General features: G+C 34.8%; 1 protein-coding gene across 1 annotated transcript in view; it reads left to right on the forward strand.

The window, feature by feature from the left end:
* nphs1 (NPHS1 adhesion molecule, nephrin) overlaps nucleotides 1-21,622 on the forward strand; it is a 177,781-nt gene that overhangs the window by 147,612 nt on the left and 8,547 nt on the right. The window contains exons 23-28 of the mRNA XM_056473002.1: nucleotides 2,696-2,807; nucleotides 5,481-5,662; nucleotides 15,283-15,339; nucleotides 18,463-18,579; nucleotides 19,257-19,302; nucleotides 21,325-21,448. Of these exons, the coding sequence (XP_056328977.1) occupies nucleotides 2,696-2,807; nucleotides 5,481-5,662; nucleotides 15,283-15,339; nucleotides 18,463-18,579; nucleotides 19,257-19,302; nucleotides 21,325-21,448 (638 nt within the window). The remainder of the gene's footprint in view (nucleotides 1-2,695; nucleotides 2,808-5,480; nucleotides 5,663-15,282; nucleotides 15,340-18,462; nucleotides 18,580-19,256; nucleotides 19,303-21,324; nucleotides 21,449-21,622) is intronic.

The raw sequence follows: 21,622 nt of genomic DNA on the forward strand, positions 1-21,622 counted from the left end.
TATAATATAATATAATATAAAATAATATAATATATACCTCATAATTAAAAATGAAAATGTAAACTAAAAACAAACGTTTTTTAATGAATGAACGAATGAATGAAGGAAGGAATTAATAAACGAACAAATGAGTAAAAGAATGAATGACTGAAGAGTGAATGAATAAATGAACGAATGAGTGAACAAATAAGCAAACAAATAAAAGAACAAATTAATAAATGAATGAATAAACGAAGCAACAAACATGAATGAATGCATGAGCGAATGAACTAACAAATGAAAGATTGAGCGAATGAATGAATTAGCGATGAATGAATTAATAAACAAACAAACGATCGAGCATGCGAGCGAATGATTGAATGAATGAGCGAATTAAGTTATTTTGAACTTTTCCATTATTTTCATCACGTTAGGAATGATTTAATTTTTCTTAATCCTATTTTTGTATAAATTATTGTATTTATTATTAATAAACATATTTTTGTCCAACGTATGCATGCATTTATATATTTTTTTATTCATCCCAATTATTTTTTGATATTTTTTTATTGCTAATTATTTATTTAATTAGTAATTACTTTTAAGTTGTTTGTACAATTTTAATGTTTTTTTTTTCTCTCAAACATTCCCTGAGGCCTCAGGTTTATTTATTTATTACTTTTTTCTTTTTTTAATGAACACAGGATAGAGTTCAATGATTTGCCGTGGAAACAGATGCACTTATGCTGAACCCAGAATATTTCTTTAGATCTCTGTTTCTAGTAGTAATCTTGAATGTTTTTCTGCTGTTATCAGTTATCTCTCTCTCTCTCTCTCTCTCTCTCTCTCTCTCTCTCTCTCTCTCTCTCTCTCTCCTCTCTCTCTCTCTCTCTCTCTCTCTCTCTCTCTCTCTCCCTCTCTTTCTCTCTCCCTCTCCCTCTCTCTTTTTTTCTCTGGGGTCTGTGGAATCGACTCAGGCAGGCACGTTTAATGTTTATCATAAAAACCCTGAAATACAATCCAATATCCGCCACTTTTTGTCAACACCTCCTTCTCTGTTTTTAACTGCGGTGAATATTCATAATTAATCTGACGCAGCGATAATAAATTTGAAGTGCTTCTTATCTTATCATCAGTCCACCGGGGAACAGAATGGTGCAGAATTTGGCTCTCTGCTATTTTTGTGATTTTGGCCTGACCCTTTCCCCCATGTCCCACCAGTGCCAACAAGATAATTGAGCGGTTTCATTGAGAAGTGTATTGACACATATTTCAGTCTGTCTGTGCATTATTGTCTGTTCGCTCCTTTTTTGTCAAATTCTTTGTTGAAGGGCAATTTAAGGGCTTTATTAGGTATCACTTTATTAGGTACACCTTACTAGGACTGGGTTGGACCCGCTTTTGCCACCAGAACTGCCTTAATTCTTCATGGCATAGATTCAACAAGGTCCTGGAAATATTCCTCAGAGATTTTGGTCCATATTGACATGATAGCATCACGCAGTTGCTGCAGATTTGTCGGCTGCACATCCATGATGTGAATCTCCCATTCCACCACATCCCAAAGGTGCTCTATTGGATTGAGGTCTGGTGACTCTGGAGGCCATTTGAGTACAGTGAACTCATTGTCATGTTCAAGAATCCAGTGTGGGATGATTCACACGTTATCCTGCTGGAAGTAGCCATCAGAACATGGATACACTGTGGTCATGAAGGAATGGACGTGGTCGGCAACAATACTCAGGTAGGCGGTGGTGTTGATACAATGCTCAATTGGTACTAATGGGCCCAAAGTGTGCCAAGAAAACATCCCACACACCATTACACCACCACCAGCTTGAACCATTGATACAAGGCAGGATGGATCCATGCTTTCATGTTGTTGACACCAAATTCTGACCCTACTATCCGAATATCTTGGTTGAAATGAGTGGTTATTTGAGTTACTGTAGTCTTTCTATCAGCTTGAATCAGTCTGGCCATTCTCTTCTGACCTCTGGCATCAACAAGGCATTTGCACCCACAGAACTGCCGCTCACTGGATATTTTTTCCCTAGAAATGGTTGTGCGTGAAAATCCCAGTAGATCAGCAGTTTCTGAAATACTTACACCAGCCCGTCTGGCACCAACAACCATGCCACGTTCAAAGTCACTCAAATCATATTTCTTCCCCATTCTTATGCTCAATTTCAACTACAGCAGATCGTCTTGACCATGTCTACATGCCTAAATGCATTGAGTCTCTGCCATGTAATGAAATGGATAGAAATTTGCGTTAACAAGCAGTTGGACAGGTGTACCTAATAAAGTGGCCGGTAAGTGTAGGTTAACTAGGCAAGTTAGCGTAATTAGGCATCATATAACAATGGTTTGTTCTGTTTTCCATAGATCGAAAATACGATCGCGAAGAGTGCTAATAATATTTACCTTAAAATAAAAAAAATATTAATAACTGCTTTCATTCTAGCCAAAATAAAACAAACAAGACTTTTTCCAGAAGAAACAATATTATAGAAAATACTGTAATAAATTTCTTGCTCTGTTAAACATCATTTGGGAAATATTTAAAAAAGAAAAAAGAAGTCTCACGAGGGCTCATAATTTTGACTTCAACTGTATATCTTTATGGTTATCATTATAGTTATGGCCCCTCTTGTGAAGGGCTTTTTAGTCACTAGTTGTTGTTAAATGCTCTGTGTGTTTCTCTGTCTCTCAGACCACCCTGATCCGCCATCAGACCTAAAGCTGCTCCGTGTCGACCAGACCTCTGTTACTCTGGAGTGGATGCCCGGATTTAACGGTGGTTTGACACAGATCTTCCGTGTCAGGTGAAGTTGTCATAAATGCCACTGTGAGGTGTCTGAAACAGGTGGTGTGTGTTGTGCATGTGCTATATCAATCAGTCTGTAGTGTGTCAACAGTGCTGCACACCTTTCACTTTGGCTGATGTATAAACATTACTTTCTATGTAAATGAATGATGATGTGATTACCTCAAATTAAATGCAGTTGTATTTATTTTTGTCTTGTAAATCAGGCATGTTTTGTCCAAATGTTTGACATTAGCTTTGTGGGATTCAAAATGTGATGCATGCAAACATACAATCAAGAATTACAATTTAATATTAGGAGTTTTCCAATGTATTGAATATTAAAAATTTGCAAGCATTAAAAACATGGCAAAAAATTTATGTTAAATCAGTGCTTTCCACACATAGACTTTACTTCGACGGTATATTAACAAGTATATTAACGGCCGCCCAATATAACCAAACATCAGTGATCGATTAGGTAGTGGAGAATTTTCTCTTGTTTACCCATTTCGGTCTGTGTGTGCGAGACCTGTCAGCACTCACAGAGTCTCGCTTGCTTTGAAGACTCACAGAGACGCACCTTTTTGGGGCTTAAAAAGATTGCCAGGCCCGGGTTTCTAAATCTCCTAAAATGTCCGGGATTTAACTTTTGCTTTCGCTTTCTAATGCTCGTATGTGTTTTTGCATTACTTTTTTATTAAAGACCACTTTCCACTTGCTTCAGCGTGCACAGTCGCGATGTATGTTTTAAATACATATCTAAATTGCTTTGGCATTCAAGTTTGCTTTGAACTTGAAAGAGAGAAAAGCAGATTTTATTTATTAAAATTTTTTTATTTATTTCAACAGTCTTTTTTTTACTTTAACCAATTGAAAAGAAACCGTGTATAACAGTGTCAATAAAATAAAATAGTTAAAAATGTAATTTTGTTTTGTTTGTTACACATAGTTAACTATTTATGTGATGTGGGTAAATGGTGTGTTTCAACCCGGCTACCACCACAAGTATATTTCAAACCTATGGAAAGCTCAGGTTAAATGTTGGTAATTGTTCTCAATGAAACGTCATTAATAATAACTCCAGTAGTAGTATTTTTTAATCGATTATTTATTGTTAATTCATGTTAGCTCAAGCTCATTTTATAATATAATATTTACTGAGGATGTTAATTCTTTTTTAATTGTAATGTGTGTATATATATATATATACATATATACAGTTGAAGTCATAATTATTAGCCCCCTGTTTGTTTATTTTTTTTTCCCAATTTCTGTTTAATGGAGAGAAGTTTTTTTTTATATATTTCTAAACTCATAATAACTCATTTCTAATACACTTGAATGAACTGTTGCTACTTCAACAAACGTCACTTTAGAGCTAGTATTTTAACGATTCTATACCGTAATGTCTTAAGTGATGACAAAACAGGTGATTTTTCTCACATTTTAAGATTATAAGGCTGAACAACATGAAATGCCATCAATCTACAGAGATTTCCCAGTATTTCTCTGTTGCAATCGAGATATATCTAAAAAATTAACCCCCAAAAAAGCCAAAGCAAAGCAAACACTACCAGAAACACTACCAGACTATGGTATAAATACAGCACTACAACATACTAAAAAGAGAGATTGACTTAGAAAGTCACTTACCAGTTTTATAATGATTTGATCAGCTTTAGTTTGAAGTACGAAAAGAAAACGCTATATATATATATATATATATATATATATATATATATATATATATATATATATATATATATATATATATATATATATATATATATATATATATAATTTTTTTTTATATTATAAATTATTATTATTATTATTTAATGTTGCATAAAAGATTTTCAAATCAAGCAATTTTTCCATCCAATGAATCTAAGAAAACAAAATCGTCACTTCCTGATTAACTGGTGCCAAAAATATCAAAAGTAAAAATGGAATTTGCTGCGGTAGAAGAAGCTGCTTGAATCTTTTCTTTATTTAATAAATGACTTGCGCCTCAGAAGACAATACCACCACGCAATGATCGCATGGTGGCATTTAAATACACGTGATACGGAGCACAGACACTCTTGACAATTCTGGGGGTAATTAGTGTGATAAAATAACAACATGAATACTGAAATGGTTACAGTGTTTTAGAATGACCAAAACAACATTTCAGATGTTTTACATGCTCAGCCTGCTGGTTTGTCCATTTACACACGTTTTAATCATCATATGATCTCTTATAACAAAATCAAATGATTTTTAAAGCATATACTGGAACTTGTTCGGTAAATGGGTTTCCACCTTAGATTATGCACATTTTTTCTTATCGAATAAAAAGTTCATCCTACTCAGTCATACGCATACATTTCCATTTTCAAAATTTCATCGCTACTTGCGGTTTTCATCAATCATTTTTTATGCGCATATTCAAAATGAATGGAAACATGTAGCTATTTACTCCTACATTAATTATTAAAGTCCAAAGTTTTCCTCTCCACTAAGACTATATTGTAAAATATTACCAAAAATGTATTGACACTTAAAAAAACAAAACAACGGATCTCAGATTTAGGATACATTTGTATAAAATTCAGGAATCATTTAAAAACATTAAATTAATTTAGAAAGTAAAGTAAGAAGTAAACATAAATGGATGCAAAAACTTTCTCATCTGTTTGTTTGACAGGTACCAATGGGCAGGATCTGCAAGCTACATGTATGTAGACGTGTTTCCTCCAACAGCTACTGTGTATACAGTCACAGGCCTCAACCCTTCAACAATGTACAACTTCTCAGTCAACGCTCTCAATTCAATAGGAGAGAGCAGCTATGCAGACAACAACAAGATCCTGACGGTCATCACTGCTGGTACGGTCAGCTCAGCCTGTCTAATAAAACTTCCCAGACTCATAAACAAAGATTAATCATTATTTGGGTTTCAACCTTTGTGGTTTTGCTTTCAGGTTTAGAGATTTGTATATATATTTTTTTGTATACTATTTTTTGCACTGGTTTGATGAGCTATTTATCGATTCGACCGATCACATCTCATTTGTAAGACAAAAACAGACACTGTTTTAATAGGGCCTGGTCTACACTGAGGGAAAGTGAAATTTTAAGTTATTAAAAGGAAAGTAATAAAAGGTTAATATGAAAAAATTGATTAAAATAAATAACATAATTATAATAAAAATACAACATTTTGCCCTTAACTGTCACCCTTCATGAGCAGTTAAATCCAAATCTAATCAAGGTCTATGGGGCTGTTCACATTTAGCATCTAAAAGCATATTGAAATACTCATGGGGTCTGTCATTGTTAAGCAACCATCAACCATTCTCTCAGAGGATGACAAACTGACAAACCCTTGCTGTAGCTCTGAAACAAGTTTTATTTATGGAGAAAGTTGAAAAACACTGCAGTGTTTGGGTGTACTGCGTTTGTCTGAGGTAATTAGTTTAACATTAATGTTAACGTTATAGTTATTACTGAAATGTGTGTAATCCATACAAAGTATGAAGCTGATTGGTTAGTTCTAGTCACATGACTCACAGTGCGCTTGGCAATCTGTTAAGTTGAGATATTTTCAACTACAGGTGTGCATGGAAAATACAAGCCGCATGCCTCCATTGGAAATAACAAACTTGCTCATGCAACAGATGCAATATGTGAATGGCTCTGAAAATATATGAATATCTGAAGACTCCTAAATACACATTTTACCACAGTTCTTTGTTACGTATGAAGTGCAATAGATTAAAACACATTTACAATAACCCTACAACCTGTAAGACGGTTTGTGCTTGCATTTTTAAACCATAATATTGTAGTCTAAATATAAAGTAGTCATGACTAACTGTATCATTTGAACACTTAAAATTTCGAGTTTCCATGTTTCATGATTAATTTTGATGGATATTTATGAGCAGAAGTTATTTATTAATTTGTGGATACTTAGAGATACTCGTAAAGCCTTACTTCTTTACAGCAACTACATGTAAAATCACAAAATCTCAAAACATAACATCCATTCTATTATTTTTTTTTTTAAATGGTCTAGACATGTATTAAATGTAAAAAAAAACAAAAAACGAAATATTCGTAATGTGATTTAGAGCCAAATATAACACATATCTTGGTTTCTTGCAACATTTTTATGTTAAATTAAAATTAAATAGCACTAAAGTGCCCATACTACTTCAGAATTTAATATTTATTTTACAAATATTCTGAACTTTATGATTTATATTGCTCAAACCATATTCAGAATAGGGGGTGCCTTTGTATGATCACCAATGGAAACTGGAGGTCATCTAGTGGTCATGTTTGGTACTGCACTAAATGTTTTGAGACGTCAACTTCATTTTTTTTTTATAAAATATGTTCAAATATTTTGCTTTGATTTTCCTTTAGGTTAAACAAGTTTTGTAAAATACATATTTAATATAATGTAATATAATAAATATACATTTATTGTTTTATCACTTTCATAAACTTAAACATGCATTTTTTATTAAACTTTTTGAACTTTAAGTTTAAATCTGTGCATTAAAGCATCAAATATATCCAAATATTTAAATTAAGCATTTCAATTTCTAGTAGAGGCAATAGTTAAGGTGTTAAACATTTTCAAATTTCAGTCCCACTTGTACTGACATCAAAAAATAAATACAATGTACTTATTGTCATCATATTGTATTGCACACACACAGATGTAATTGCATGCAGGTATTTTTAAAAATATATCAGTTCAATGTAAAAACATATTACACATAAACCAAATGATTCATCTTTGTGGTTTCAACCACAATGGTTTTATTGCAGGTTTAGACACAGGCTTAACCTTTTGCACTGATTTGATGAGCCATTCATCAATCTGACCAATCACAGCTCATTTGCAAAAGGCAAAAATAGACACACTTTCAATAGTGCTTAGACTCCTCTGAATGAAAGCTAAATTTTAAGTAATTTAAAGTAAATGTGTATATGAAAAGGGTTAACATTAAAATAGACAAACAAAAATAATCAAAATGATATTAATTTAAATAAAAAGTTTAAACGTTTTGTAAATTCAATCAATAAAATATAATAATAAAATAAATAAATAAATAAATAAAAAAAAATAATAAAAAATAATAATCATAATAATAAAAATAATAATAATAATAATACTTATTATTATTAATATTATTATTATTATTATTATTTATTTTTAGGCGCCTTTCAAAGCACTCAAGGACACCTTACAGCAGATCACAAGCACATCATAAAAATACAAGCAGTAAAAATAACAATCTACATATGTTATAATATAAATGTGGGTATTTATTAACAACTAAAAATAAATGTGGGTATTTTATTAAAATATACAGTTGAAGTCAGAATTATTAGCCCCCCTGTTTATTTTTTTCCCCAATTTCTGTTTAACAAAGAGCAGATTTTTAACTCATTTCTAATCACTGATTAATTTTATCATTGCCATGATGACAGTAAATAATATTTTACGAGATATTTTTCAAGACACTTCTATACAGCTTAAAGTGGCATTGAAAAGCTTAACTAGGTTAATTAGGTTAACTAGGCAGATTAGCGTAATTAGGCAAGTATTAGAAGTATAGTATTATTGTATAAGAATGGTTTGTTCTGTAGACTATCAGAAAAAAAATAGCTTAAAGGGGCTAATAATTTTGACCTTAAAATAGCTTTTTTTTAATGTAAATCTGCTTTAATTCTAGCCAAAATAAAACAAATAAGACTTTCTCCAGAAGAAAAAATATTATCAGACATATTGTGAAAATTTCCTTACTCTGTTAAACATCATTTGGGAAATTTTTAGAAAAGAAAAAAAAAATTCAGTGGGGGGGCTAATAATTCTGACTTCATCTGTAGATACAATGTCAGAACGTAGGACACATAAGCCAGATCATTCATCTTTGGGGTTTCAACCACGAAGGTTTTATTGCAGGTCTAGAGACAGACTTAACTTTTGCACTGATTTGATGAGCCATTCATCAATCTGACCAATCACAGCTCATTTGCAAAAGGCAAAATAGACACGATATTAATAGTGCTTAGCCACCTCTGAATGAACTCAAGATTTTAAATAATTTAAGGTAAATTAATATAAAAGTGTTAATAATAAAATAGATAGATAAAAATAATCAAAATTTAAATAAAAAGTTTAAACTTTTATAAATTTAATCAACAAAATATAACCGTGGGTATTTATTAACAAAAATACATGTGGGTTTTTTATTAAAATATAAATACTATGTCAAAACATGACACGTAAACCAAATGAATCATCTTTGGAGTTTCAACCACGATGGCTTTTATTGCAGGTTTAGAAACAGGCTTTACTTTTTGCACTGATTTGATGAGCCATTCATCAATCTGACCAATCACATCTCATTTGTAAGGCAAAGATCACGGCCGAGCCTCATGCAAATAAGCCAAGCGGCTGAACGTCTACACCAATCAGTGCACCAGTGTGTTTTCTCAATGCTTATTTCTGTCTGTATTTTGCTGGGTGTGTGAGAGAGAGCAAGAAAGATGGAGCAGGAGAGCGAGAGAGACAGAAAACAAAACCGTGTGATGTATGATAAATGATGATAAGCTACATTCCCTTGGCAAACATAATGAATTCTGCAATTGTAATGTCATAGCATTTGATTTGCAAAACAAATTAGTCATGAGCACAGGCAGCTGACGGAAGTAACACGACTCTGCCACAGAGTTCATCCATATTACTACTGGCAAACTTGAGGTATTTAACTGTAATGAACTATTTATAGTCGAATTCTGCTATTTCTTACTCACACTTTAACAATAAACCCATATTTATCAGTAAGCCATAATATAATAATAATATATACCAAGTAGATTCATATATATGAGCATTATCACACAAGTAGCAGTGCGATGTGGCTGTATATCTGCACTGGTGGGAGGCGTGCATTGGCATGAGATATACAGCGATATACAGCCACATCGTATGCTACGAGTGTAATATTGCGTTCATACAACAATTCGGCGGCCTTATAGTGTGTATAAAAAAGGAAATCAAACACGGAGAGTCTCAAAAACCCTTTTTGTATGAGTAACTACTTTCTTCTGACACTCATTCACATCTGCAGCTGACGTCAGAACAGCGGAAACTGTTGCTACTTCACAAATGTCACTTTAGAGCTATTATTTGAATGATTCTCTAGCATAATGTCTAAAGTGATGACAAAACAGGAGATTTTGCTGACATTTTAAGATTATAAGGCTGAACGGCATGAAATGTCAGCAATCTACAGAGATTTCCCTGTATTTCTCTGTTGCAATCGGGATTTCACAATAATTAACCCCGAAAAATCCAGAACAAATTATACACTACCAGTTTCTGTGGTATAAATACAGCATTACATTCGATTTGGAAAATCATGTGGTCTCTGTCACATAATCCTTGGAATGTCAACCGTCACTTTTTTGGTCTGCTCAGACAGGCTGAAAGCAGCCGATGCACTGAATCCAATGCTCTGAAATTATAAATATTTTAAAATAGGAACTACCCTTATAAATAAACTGCATGTTTGCAATCTAAACAACTACATTCTCGACTTAAAAATTACATTATGTTGTCCAACAGCAGCAATATTTGTCAGACTGTAGAGTGTCCTCTGCTTGTCGCTGTATGTGGGCGGAGTAATACACAAGGGTGAAGGTTAAGAGGCTGTATGACTGTTGTTATTTGCAGAATATTGCATGGCTATCAGCCAATCAGATTCAAGAACCAGACAGAACTGTTGTATAAACCAATTTTTAACCGTAATATAAGAATGACCACTGCCAGTTCCAAAAAATAAAAAAGAAATGTAAAAAAAAGACAAAAAAGCAATATAATGAATAAATATTAAATTAAAACAAAAAAGTATGAACAATACACTGTAAAACGCGATAAGTAAACTCCAACTGTCTGAGGAAACCGATTACAGTAAACCATTCAAGCTATAAAACAAAATGGTTTGAGTACTGGTAACGTACTGTAAGTACTGTTATCAAAACTGTATAGCTACTCAAATGGCTTGGGATTGCTTCTAGCATTAGAGTTAACACAAAACATATAATTAATTAATTCATAACTCATTAGTCACCATAATTTTTTTCATTAAGTCAAAGTAACCTTTTTTATATTAAAGTTAAACTAACTTATTTAATTTAGTGATTTTCACTGTTAGGTTTTACAGTGTATGAAAAATAGGAAATGTTATAAGAAGGATAACAAACCATATGTTAGGGTGTTTTCACACCTGCTTTATTTAGTTTGGATGAATCGCACTAGAGCTTGTTTTCTCTCTTGGTGCGGATCATTTGGGCAGGTGTGAATATAGCAATTGCACTCGAGTGCCCACCAAAAGCGAACCAAAAAAGCATACCGAGACCACCTCGTCAAGGATACGCTTTCAAACGAACCCTGGAGCGGTTTGTTTGTGGTGAGAACTTGATCTGAACTAAAACAGACCCAACCGCAAAAAGTACTGCTCCTTTTTGGCCTAATCCAGCTACCGTAGTCCGATGCGCTGTAGGGAAAATATTTGTTAACAGCGCTTTACCAACAATTTTAAACAGAGAAAGAGAGGGAAAAACATTACCTGATGGATCGTTGGTAATATTTCCGGAAGGTGACCATGTCACAATTTAGCTAAATTAATTCACGCCTCCTCCTGAAGTGACTTGAATTGCACCTTCACCGTTTGCAATGAAATTAAAACATTGTTTTTTCAGCTGCAGCCACGCTTCATTCTTGAAATGTATAGTTTGTTTAACGTGAGTTTCTCCATAGTAAATAGCGACATTTTGTGTCTTCCGGTGTGTTTACTTGCGGGAGTTCCATTGGCATTTTCCCGCACGTGAATTGTGACCAATCGAAAAGCAGTTTGTGAAATACATTCAATAACATCTGGCCAATGAGTGGTGTGGATGTTGTCACGTGACTGCATTTTGGTTCTTTTCAACTGGTTTGGACCAAAGCAGTCAGTGTGGTGTGAAAAGGTCCCAAACATGGCAGAAAATGCTACAATGAATCATTTGTTGCCCTTGGTCCGAACCACAGATGTGAAAGCACCCTTAATCACCACTTGCTGTACATAAAAAGCAACATAATTAATTTTTATAACAAATTAAAATAACAAGTCATACTACAGTACATTTATTTATTTATTTATTTATTTATTTATTTATTTATTTTTGTGTGTAGAAAAAAATAATCTAATTTTATGTCTCTTGAATTATTGTTTTGTTTCATAAATGCAATAAACTTCGTAATATTGGGAAATGTTATTACAATTTACAACATCAGCTTTCATGTTGAATGTGTTTTAAAGTTCTGTTCGACTATGGATGTCCTTGGAATATCTTGTTTTATGTTCAACAAAAGAAAGAAATGCATAAAAGGTTAGAAAACCTAATTGTGAGGAAATGGTGAGGAAATAACTTTTTGGGGTGAAATATCCCATAGTATAAATACCCAATAAATTGCGGAGAATTTCAAATCTGTATGTTGTTTCAGTATACTTCCAACTGAAACTAAATATTCAATAGGGGTGCCGCTTTCTTCTTTCGCATCATGGTGGTGGTGTGGAGAGACTCACACTCATGTCACGTCATGATTTTGCCAAGTACAATACGATCCTTGATTAACATCTATTTTGTTCAAAAATGTAATCCATACCTAATGGTCACCCCTAAACCCAACCAAAACTAAATTATTCCCAAATTCAGATGTAAATAATAGGTGGATAACACTCATGAAGAAGTGCTTTGGTAATAAATGTGCTATGTAAATATACGTTACATTACATCACATCACTCGTTGCAAACTAACGGTAAGACGGGTGTGGTTAAGAATATTGGGTCTGAAGTTGTTAAACTAATATCAACAGAAAAGGACTGACACTCGGATTTGGATTGAAGATTACCAAAACAAAGTGGATTAACTTGGACGAATGAATTGTTTGCTTAAAAAATAACAATTATTAAATAACAGTGTGCACTAACAAAATCAACTTTGTAAATAGCTACTTGTACAATAGGCTAGTTTGTACAGTCCTTAATAAAAGATTATTTAAACATACACAGCATTTTTTTTTTTGTCTTAAAAGCTTCAGCTGGAACTAAACTACCAATGACATGAGGAGGTTTTTTTTTTAATACTGTATACACACTTCGTTCTGCAGTCACCTTATTTCTGCTGGCTTTAGTACAGCAGAAGCCATATGTAATTTAATGCAAATGAAAACAAGTGTGCGAGAGTGCAGTCCATTCAAGTGCCTCGTTTTCGTTTGTGTCAAATTAAATATGCCATTTACTTTGACTCAAGTCTTTACACATCACAATTGGGCTTTTCAGGCTAGACTAAGTCTATAATCTTTGATTTTACACATTGGTACCTCTGTGCCTTCAGTGGAATTCATTATTTTCCACTCTGTAATTGCTGTCCACTCTAATGGACTTCAAAGCCCAACGTATTCCTCTATGGAAGGCAAGCAGGGCCAAAACGCTTGCAATTTGATTGGATTTTGCCAACATGTAGACACTGACAAATGTTGACGTGGCAATTTTTACGAAAGGTAATATAACATCTGATGTTTGCATACATCCATGCCAGTATATTAGCTTATTATTTATTTCATGAATAAACTCAGTGTGCGAATTACAGAGGGGTTTGGGGGAGAGATTGACCTCTCTAATTAAGGTTTGATCGCTCCTAAAGGACGTCGAAACAAGATGTGTGGGGGTCCCTTTGAATCTGAGAAAAAAAGTTTACTTTGATGTGTATTTTAAATAATAATGTTAATAATTAAAATAATAGATATCCATTTGATCTCCCTATAAATGTTCATACCATTGTGAATGCATAATCACGCCAGTCAGTCTGTGCAAGAAAAAATGTCATTCAACTGTCTGAAACCTGCAGATTTAGAGCACCGTAAGAGTTCTGATTTCTCATGAAATAGGTGTTTGTTTCTACAAAAAGCCTAAAAGTAAAGTCGAATTAGATGCGTAGTTTGTATAGTTTGACCTAAAGTAAGTCGAAAATAGCTAATCAGGTCAGAATACACTAAATATCCCACAAAACACTGAAAACCTAAATATATTTTATTAATAAATTAGATGTAATTTAAATAAATACATAAATTTGAAGCATGTATTACACAAACATTACCGACAAAGTTGACCCCCCTCCCCCTGATCATCAATGTATAATTCGCACACTGAATAAACATTATAATTTCATTTAATGTAAACAGTTTATTTTGTATTTTTCACTCCTTTATTAAAGAGAAACATTAACAGATATCTTTCCACACTGCCATTCAGCATTGTCATACCGTACCAACAGTTTCTATCACTACATAACCTAAAGTGCACAAAAAATCTAATTAATCTGATAATAATAATAATGATAATAATAATAATAATAATAATAATAATAATAATAATAATAATAATACATTGAATCTAAAACAGACCAATATTATTGCCCAAAGGACAGTGTTGTCCTAGCATACCATTTTTTTGCATTTGCAAATGTGAAGCAATGACATTTTATACAATTTCAAAACAGTTTTGATGTAAACAAGCCGTGTTTTTATTGAAATAAGTGACTTTTGATATTTAAAACTCGTTTAAAACAAATGCAAATGTTTTGAAGGTTCTCAAAACAGTATTTGGAAAGCACACATTATTACCTGGATGACAACCTGAAATTTAAAATTTGCTGCTTTGCTGTTGTAACATGGCTCAGCTAGGTAAATACAAGCCCTTCGCAGTATTAACCTGCCTGTTGTAGCCATTGTACAGCAGTAAAAATTCCTTTATTATTATGCCAAAATGAGAATAAAAGTCCTAGCCATATATCCTAGCCATTTCTCATCGGTCATAGTACACAATGTAACTACAGAAGAGTCAAACTTTAAATATAAAACTATAAAACTACAAAACTTTTTTGACATTTTTGAGAGAGATGCTAACGGTCTAATCCCATTCAATGATTTATGCTAAGCTAAGCTAAAAGTGTTACTGCCAGACCTGGAGATCAGCTGAATTAATTAAAAATGGTAAAACTCATCTTTTTAACTCTAAGGGACTTGTAAAATTGAGCTTATTTAAAATAAATATATAAAAAAGTGGAATATTTCTTTAAGACCACATCAATTTTAAGACCTCATTGTGTGATCTGGAGTCATGGGTATTAATTTAGCTTTTCCTGAATATATTTTTTTTTCTCTTACTCTCAAAGTGCCATTATCCACTGATTTATACGAATGACCAAACATTCCATTTTTTACCTAAAGCTCTATCTAACCGTACCATCAGTGCTTCAGAAATCCCTGTTATTTTTTGATGTTCTGATTTTAGACTCATGGTCAGAGCAGAACAAAGTGACTGCACTCTGTAACCCCTGCGTTTTAGTGATTTACCTCTCTCTGTTTTGCTCTCAGATGCGAAGGAAGCTGACGGCGGGGTCTCCACAGCGGACCAGGACTCGGCTCTTGCAGGTGCTGCATTTCTTCCTCCGGCTCACTGCAGCTGCTATTTATCAAATGTAGAAAAGGCCTGACACCCCAGAATTCAGATCAATTTCTCAGCTTGTACTTCAGCTTTCCATGGCCTTTACCGGCCCGTTTCATGTGCTTTCATAAAGCCTTGGGGCTCAATGTTTTCCCCGCTGCGGTTTGGTGCAGTTTTGCTCAGGCTATAATCCTGAACGCTTTGGTGCTGTTTAATGGGACACAGTGGCAGTTATTGACCCTTGGTTCGGGATAGAGAATAAACTGACATTAGCTCGCGGCGAATTCGAGGTCCGCCAGATACTGCTTTGCATTTTGATTGGGTTTGTGTAGAAAAGATTCATTAGGGTTTTCAATTTCCTCTGATAGTTCCAATGTCATCAGTTTGATTTGGGAGTGATACACTGTGAGGGATTTTTCTTTTTTTTTAGGGAGAGATTCATCAATGTCTCTCGTCTGTGTGAATAAACTAGTTCATGCAGCATTGGAGGTATTTTCACGCGGCGAGGCATGACTCGAGCGTGTCAAATCCGTACAATCACACGCTCTCTTCCTCAAAACTGTGACATATAGTATTGCAAATCCAACAAGACAGTGATGCATAGTTGTGCGCCTTCAACCCAAGGCATTTTTCAACATCTTGTACATTTATATGTGGGGTTTTTCTGAACAGCTGCCATTAATATATCTTATGCCTAAAAAGTATTTGAAGTCATGCTTTAAAGTGTCAGAATGTCATTACATCGGATGAAAGAATGTCTGCCCAAGTAGCAAACAAATGATTCTCCATTTCTTCTCTCGCTAACTCAAACTAATGCCGTTCTGAACTGTTTTGTGCAAATAGGTTTAAGCAACTGGTGTTTTGGGGAGATTTTTAGTGAATTTATTATGTCAGGATACGTATAGGAATTTTACACTAAAGCACAATTTGATTAGGATTACTTGAAAAGAAAAGTAGCTGTCGTTTTTAGCAGCAGAGTCATAGTTAGTAACAGAGTTATTATTGTTAACTAAAAGACTTTTCTAACTTTATTAATTAATATGGGCAATGTTTTATATGTGTAGCACATCATATATATATATATATATATATATATATATATATATATATATATATATATATATATATATATATATATATATATATATATATATATATATATATATATATATATATATTTATATATATATATATATTTATATATATATTTATATATATATTTATACATACACTACCTGACAAAAGTCTTGTCGTCGATCCCAGTTGAAAGAAAAACAAATAATAACTTGACTTCTAGGCAGAAGGTAGATTTGTCTGATAAATCATCTTGAACTGCATCCCAGTCATCACAAATACTGCAGAAGACCTGTTGGAACCCACATGGACCCAAGATTCTCACCAAAGTTTGGTGAAGGAATAATCATGGTTTAGGGTTACATTCAGTATTGGGGTGTGCGAGAGATCTGCAATGTGGATGGCAACATCAACAGCCTAAGGTATAAAGACATTTGTGCTGCCCATTACATTACAAACCATAGGAGAGGGCAAATTCTTCAGCAGGACAGCGCTCCTTCTTATACTTTAGCCTCCACATTAAATTGTCTGAAAGCTAAGAAGGTCAGGGTGCTCCAGGATTGGCCAGCCCAATCACCGGACATGAACATTATTGAGCATGTCTGGGGTAAGATGAAGGAGGAGGCATTGAAGATGAATTCAAAGAATCTTGATGAACTCTGGGAGTCCTGCAAGAACGCTTCCTTTGCCATTCCAGATGACTTTATTAATAAGTGATTTGAGTCATTGCAGAGATGTATGGATGCAGTCCTCCAAGCTCATGGGAGTCATACACAATATTAATTCTTTTTCCACTGGACCATGACTTTATATTCTATACTATACATTATTTCTGTTGAGTGACAAGACTTTTGTCTAAGTAAAGTCAGACCTTACTGTCATAATAATAGTAATTAAAAATCAAGGCATAATCATATATTATTTTTGGTAAAATAAGCGTAATCTAGAGGCCTTAGCCTTTCATATAAGCCACTTCTTATACCAAATGATCAACTAGAAGTTTTACTAGAAGTAGAACATTATAAATGATACTTTTTAAACAAAACAAAGTTGAAGTACTGAAATTGTGTAAAATTAAAACTAAAACTATTTAGTCATATTAGAACAAAACTATTAATAGCTGACTGCACTCCTAGCAAAGATACAACTTAAAAAATAATAAATAAAATATTATAATGAGATATATTTGATAATATATAATATATATTAATATGAAAATAATATTATAATGCTCCCAAAAATGAACTGTTCATAAAACTAAACCAATTACTATATGAAAATGGGAAAATAAAAAATGAAAACAGGAAATATATATATAAAAAAAATAAATCGACATCAAACCTGTTTGCAAGTTTTAATTTAATTTATTTTATTCATTTTCCTTTGACTTAGTCCCTTTATTTAATAGCGGTTGCCACAGCGGAATATACCACCAACTTATCCAGCATATGTTTTACACAGTGGATGCTCTTTCAGCTGCAGCCCAGTACTGGGAAACATCCATACACACTCATTCACACGCACACACTATGGCCAATTTAGTTTATTTAATTCACCAATATCCGCATGTCTTTGGACTGTGGGGTGAAACCGAAGCACCTGGAGGAAACCCATGACAACACGGGGAGAACTTCACACAGGAATGCCAACTGACCCAGCTGGGACTTGAACCAGCGACCTTCTTGCTGTGAGGTGACAGTGCTAACCACTGAGCCACTGTGTTGCCTTCATTTATTTTATTTTGTATTTATTTATATTAATTGTTACATTAAATTGCTAATAAATTGTATTGATAATATTATTAATGATAATAATACATTATATCAGCGACAACACAGCCTATTAATTATTTTTGTTGATCTAAGTAGATCATTTCTTCCACAGAAGTTGTATGAGTCGGTGGTTGTTTAATGGCCAGAAAGTCTTATTTTTGAGCTTATTACATGTATTCATTTAACAGATGCTTTTATCTGAAGCAACATGAGGATGTTTAACCTATTGAAAACCACCCATCTTCTTTTTGTGCAATGTAACAGGTGGTGGCCTTCCTGTCTATGTGGTGGTGATCCTTGTTGTGGGCGGTCTCCTGTTCCTCCTGAACCCATTTATCTGCTTTCTATTGGCCAGATGGAAAAGAAGGAGGAGCCTGAAAGGTAATGGACAGAGAAAAGTCTTCAGCGTGTCACTGTTTCTTCTTTGCTCTGTTAGACAGCGTGTCCTAGACTGGTCGACTCCCGGCGACAGCACGCAGCGCAAAAGGGATGAACTGTCTGAATCCTAATATGACTTCTCACTTTTAAATCCATCTCTCTCTCTCTCTTTCTCTTATCTCGCTCGCTGCCTCCTCAGCCATCTGCATCATCCCGCCATCTCTCCTTTCCCCGGCAGCTGTCACTTCCTCCCTTCGTCTCCCCTTATCTCGCCCCTTTTCCTTTCGTCCTCTGTCATTCTCTCTCTCACTCACCCCATCTGTCTTTTTTTCGCCTCGCCCCTTTCCTTCAAACTGTCAGGTGTCTTGTCTCTCCCCTCTCATCTCTGGCTCCCCATTTTTTTTCCTTTTCCCTTCTATTCATGAAGCTGTCGTCCTCTCTTCTCGCTTTCAATTTGAACGGCCCTTTTTATCAGTTTATTAAAGCTTCTGTCACAACACAATTTGTAGGGAGGAACCAATAATTGAAATGGCGCATGATGAATGTTTCCGTACACAAACAATCTCGTGTTCTGTCCTTTTTTTGATGTTTGGCTTTTCGTTGAATTTCTGTCATGATGTCCTACTTGCGTGACCTTTGCCCTGTTACAACTCGCTCTCTTTTTGGTTTTGTGCATCCAGGGGACACCAGCAACATTTCACAGGAGACCAAAAGTGAGGAGCAGAGGTGAGAGTCATGTTAGCGCATTCAATCAAAGCTCTTTTGCAGGTTTGCCCACTCAGTCCTGACCCCTGAGGGATATAAACAGGGTAAAATAATAACAAAAACTAGAATTTAACAGTTTCTGAGAAACAGTACAAATAACAGTTAAATAGCGAGTGCTAAACCAGTTGATGTAATGCTTTAAGATTACAGCATCCACAGCAGTACCATAGACAAAACTTTTTTTGTTTGCACAAAGAAACTTTCACTGAAATCTTTTTGCATTGCAAATGTAAAAATGCCCCTGTTATGCTTTTTTGGCACCTTTCTTCTGATAATGCACTGAAACTAAAGAAAAGAAAAGCTTTAAATACACTACCTGACAAACATCTTGTCGTCGATCCCAGTTGTAAGAGCAACAACTAATAACTTGACTTCCGATTTTTCCGTTGAAGCATCTGTTGAAATGCATCCCAATAATCACAAATACTGCAGAAGACCTATTGGAACCTGCATGGACCCAAGATTCTCAGAGAAATCAGTCAAGTTTGGTGAAGGAAAAATCATGGTTTGGGGATACAATCAGAATGGGGGAGATCTGCAGAGTGGATGGCAACATCAACAGCCAAATATTAAGACATTTGTGCTGCTTATTACATTACAAACCACAGGAGAGGGCAAATGTTTCAGCAGGATAGCGCTCCTCATACTTCAGCCTCCACATCAAAGGCCCTGTTTACACTGTCAGGTCTTGATGCCCAATTCAGATTTGTTGCCTATATCCAATTTTTTTTCCTGTCTGTTTACGCATCCTTTTACTTGCGACCCATATCCGATTCATGTGTTAACACTTGCCAAACAATTTACGACGGGTTGTAGCATCTGCACCACACTAGCCACGATGGAAGAAATTGTCTTGCTTTTAGCTCTGCGAAATATGCGAAATTCACTCAACTTTAAAATGATTTTGAGGCGGAGAAGAAGGGAAAGGACTGTCTTCACAGCTTGCGCCTATGGTTTATATATGGTTTATATCCTCCACCATTCAGAGGAATTTGTGGGTATGAGAGAGATCTCAGGTCTGGTGGGAGCAAATTGTAGTGACTGACCACTCTCCTCCTCCATGTTTCCTCTTGTTGTTGTTTACTGTGTCGGCGTCTTCACACACGCTCTTCCTTCTTCGTCATAAAACCGAGAAGTACCACATTGTCACAAGTTTAATGATGTACAAAATGGAATGCCTCAATAAATCCCATCTGCCTGTTTACATCATACCTGCCAACACATACTTTTTTTCCCGGGAGTCTCCTGTATTTCAGACCCATCTCCCATTTTGTTCTGTCTCCTGGAAAACTCCCAGAATTTAACCCATTCAATGAAGTAAACTTAACAGATATATATATTTGCAGTGTTTCAGATTGGTTGTCAGAGTAGTTGTGTCAAAAGTTTAATACTTGGAATAAGGAATGCGAACAAATCCGTGTGCCGAATTATGAGCTAAAGTAATGGTGATTGTGAGCCTTAGTGGGCTCCACTAACAAGCTAGACCAGCATGCTGCGATGGCTCAAAGGCATTCAGAACAACTTCAGCCTGTCTGGATGAGCCTTTCAGATTCCAGTGGCTACAGAAGCCCTCAAGACGATATATAGAAACGTTGCTTAGCTTGCATCCCCATAAATAGACTCCAGAGAAGTACAGAGTGTTCATTTCACCAGCCTACAGGTGACAGAGTCATGAGCTACAAAAATAAAACAGAGAGACAAAAAAGAAGCAGAATAGACAAAAGTCTTGAAGTTTTAGTGGGATATTAAAAAGAGAAACCAAAGAACTATTGTGCATGCAGCTTTAAATTAAACATACAATGATTTTGTTTTGTACTTATGTGAAATGGCGTATAATAATGCACCCGAAGTTTTACATATTCCAGACATCTGTATTTATCCGCAGCTCCTTCCTTGGTTGCAGAAGTTCTTCTGTCTTGTCTGGGTTTCTGGCATACAGTTGTGATGTGTTGTGAATGTGAAAGTTTCTCTCTGTTTCTGCAGGTCCACAGCGAGCAGCTCGACCCGCTATGCGAGCAGAGAGCTTATCAACGCCTCGGCACAGCGAACGCTCCTCGTCGACAGCAGCTCGGAGCCTGACAGCAGCGTCTATGAGAGCTACGGACGGGTAAATCACTGGACACTCACGCAGTCTTGTCTTGCATTTCCTATGATTTTGTTCTACCTAGGGAAGTTGAAAAAAACATTCAGATAAAAATACATGAAAAGGAACATTTGTTGGCTTGTAATAAAAAGATCACAGCAGAATACCCAATGCCTAATCCCACTGAAGACATCCTTT

The sequence above is a fragment of the Danio aesculapii genome, chromosome 15 (genome assembly GCF_903798145.1).
Source record: "Danio aesculapii chromosome 15, fDanAes4.1, whole genome shotgun sequence".
Classification (NCBI taxonomy): Eukaryota; Metazoa; Chordata; class Actinopteri; order Cypriniformes; family Danionidae; genus Danio; species Danio aesculapii.